Below are 2,714 nucleotides of genomic sequence, written 5' to 3'. Positions count from 1 at the left end.
AAACAGTGTAATTCTGGAAGGTTTTCTTCTCTATCGCCTGGATGAATTGCCTAAAGTTTCTCATTTAAGTATGTGAAGAACTGTCCATTTTTACTCTGCAGAGCTTTTCACTGGTGACTCAGTGAGGGATGATGTCATCTGTTATCCTACAACGGCTGGTGTGGTTCTCTCTGCTCACTTAAACCATTCCCACTGTTTCTGTGGCAGACAGTCCTCCCGTTTCCATCCTGTCGTCAGCTTCTTCCCAGCCAGCCCCAGGCAAACAGCCTCCCCAGCAGCAGATGAAACAGGAAGTCGGACAGCTTGAGCCTGCAGTGGGACCCCTAGTGTTTTCCCACTCCATGCCCTGGCAGCGTTCCCCACAAGTACAAACACACACACACAGAGCTCCCATTGTTGCAGCCTTCCCCAGCCTACTGATCCTAATATGGAATGCAGCAGGAAACCCATGATTTCCTGGTACTCGGCAAGCTGGAGGAAGCAAGGGGGAAACTCCATTAAAAAGCCCAGCTTCCCTCCATGTTAGATGTGAAGTGGAAAAAGGGGAAGATTTAGCAGAATTCCACCGTGTCTTCTAGCCAGGCTGGAGAGGGGAAAAGCACAGCGAATTCGGAGAAAAAATGAGGGTTTCTTAACTCAAACTAAAGGGGAAAGGGACAGATGCTTTTAATCATTCTCCCAAATGTGTGCTACCTTTCCTGACCAGTATGGTAAGCGCGAGGGCATGTGCCGGCTGCCTGGGACAGGTCCGTGTGATCCCAGGCGCCCTAAGTAAGGCAGGGTGATCTCGAGCCCGCCGCTCGCCCGCTTCCCGCGCTCCATGGGCTTCGGGAGAAGCAGGAGAAGCCACAGCAGCTGCCGGGTGCCGGCAGCTGGAGCCGCCGGGATGAGCTGCACGGAGCGCGGTGACAGGCGCTGCGGCTGCGGGGGCACGGAGGAGAAGAAGATGCTCAAGTGTGTGGTGGTGGGGGACGGCGCCGTGGGGAAAACCTGCCTGCTGATGAGCTACGCCAACGACGCCTTCCCAGAGGAGTATGTGCCCACTGTGTTTGACCACTACGCAGGTAAGGGAAGGCGGAAAACCCTGCCCTGCGGACGGGGTGCGCGATGCGGGCCGCCACACCCCAACTTCAGAGGGGCCTGCTTTAGCTCGCAGGGCAGCCGGTAGGGGCTGCGGGCCTGGCCGCCGCCGGGTCCCGGAGCGAAACACACAGCCAAGGTCTCTGCTGGAACGGTTAGGACAATTCGTCCGTCCATTGGTATCCTCACAACTCCCCACCCCCTCTCCTTAAATCAAATGACGAATACTGGGGAAATACCCTGAACTGCCCTCCAGGCTTTGGGGCCAGAGATTTCACGCAACGTTCTTGGGAAGAATCATAACTTTTTATGGGAACATTCTAAAATGTAACTGCAACACCATTAAAAAAAAAAAAATCACCACTAACCACACAACTAGTGAAAGAAGTATTGTTGCCACTTTTCATATATTTACCTCACGCCATTCTTAAATGAAATGGTAAGATTAACAAACATTAGAACACTCATTTTTCTATAACAATCGGTGGCTGTACTCCTGTGATTTTATCTTCCTGGGGCTGTAGATGGGCGGGGGGAGTACTGAAAGGTTTTAAGTATCCATTAGGCAGTCTGTATCTTGAATTCAAAGAAACACTTTTAATTAATGTGTTTTTAAAGTAAAAATAAAGAGAAAAATAACATTTGAATCGTTTTAGAGTATGTCCAGAAAGGATTAAATTGGACATAAAATATTTTAAGGCATGACAGTTAAAATACGGTAGTCACAACTTAATCCTTTCAGTTACTTTTATTTTCTGAGTGTTCTAAAGTTTGTAGGTGTACTTGACAATGTGATAGCTTATCTCAATTTTTCCATTTTTTTAAAGATTTTATTTATTTATTAGAGAGAGGGGGGAAAGAGAGCACAAGCAGGGAGAGGGGCAAAGGGAGAGGGGCAGAGGGAGGGGGGCAGAGGGAGAAGCAGACTCCCCACTGAGCAGGGAGCTGATGCGGGACTCGATGCCAGGACCCTGGGATCATAACCTGAGCCAAAGGCAGACGCTTAACCAACTGAGCCACCCAGGCACCCCATCAATTTTTCCATTTTCATTCTTACTTTTTCTCTTAATTTCCAAAACATATCTATTGTTCCTCAAAAACAAGTTCATGAAATTCTTCAAGTTTATAGTACCCTAATTTTATAACTCTTTTCAACAGAGTGATCAGCTTGGTGAGTTATCAGAGATTGAGATTTCATAAGAGAAAATTTTCCCTTCCTTTACCTTGGCTTTGGGTCAGGTTCAGCAAAGGGGAAGTGGCCCACAGGAAACCTGTGTGAATGTTGACTTTGCTATGTGGCCTTTTGAAATCCTCTCTCTGTTAGGAAGTAGCTTCTTTTCCAGAACTAAACAATCACCTAAGTCCCCTCCTTCTCCTACAGTTACATGATTTACGACAATATTACATGGCACATTGGGAGAGTACCACAGTACCACAGTGAAAATAATATCCACTTCCCAGAGACTTTATATATATATATATATATTTGTAAAATTAAGAGCAAATTTTAAGTCTGGCTCCCTTAAGCTTTTCTGAAAGTATAATGACTGTGACCAGAGAAGAACATTTTAATGAGAACAGAATAAAGAGAACAGAAGACTCACTCTGAGGAGGGCGGGGGGGGGGGGGGGGGG

At 47.2% G+C, this 2,714-nt stretch overlaps 1 protein-coding gene across 1 annotated transcript in view; it reads left to right on the top strand.

Moving 5' to 3' along the window:
• The first annotated feature begins 453 nt into the window (after positions 1 to 453).
• Positions 454 to 2,714, top strand: part of RHOJ (ras homolog family member J) — a 71,701-nt gene continuing 69,440 nt past the window's right edge. The window contains exon 1 of the mRNA XM_081829754.1: positions 454 to 1,064. Within this exon, the coding sequence (XP_081685880.1) occupies positions 821 to 1,064 (244 nt within the window). The 5' untranslated portion in view covers positions 454 to 820. The remainder of the gene's footprint in view (positions 1,065 to 2,714) is intronic.

The sequence above is a fragment of the Leptonychotes weddellii genome, chromosome 9 (genome assembly GCF_054177405.1).
Source record: "Leptonychotes weddellii isolate Sample4059 chromosome 9, ASM5417740v2, whole genome shotgun sequence".
NCBI classification, from domain to species: domain Eukaryota; kingdom Metazoa; phylum Chordata; class Mammalia; order Carnivora; family Phocidae; genus Leptonychotes; species Leptonychotes weddellii.
Note: the sequence above shows the minus strand (reverse complement) of the source record. Positions and strands in the feature narration are given on the sequence as shown.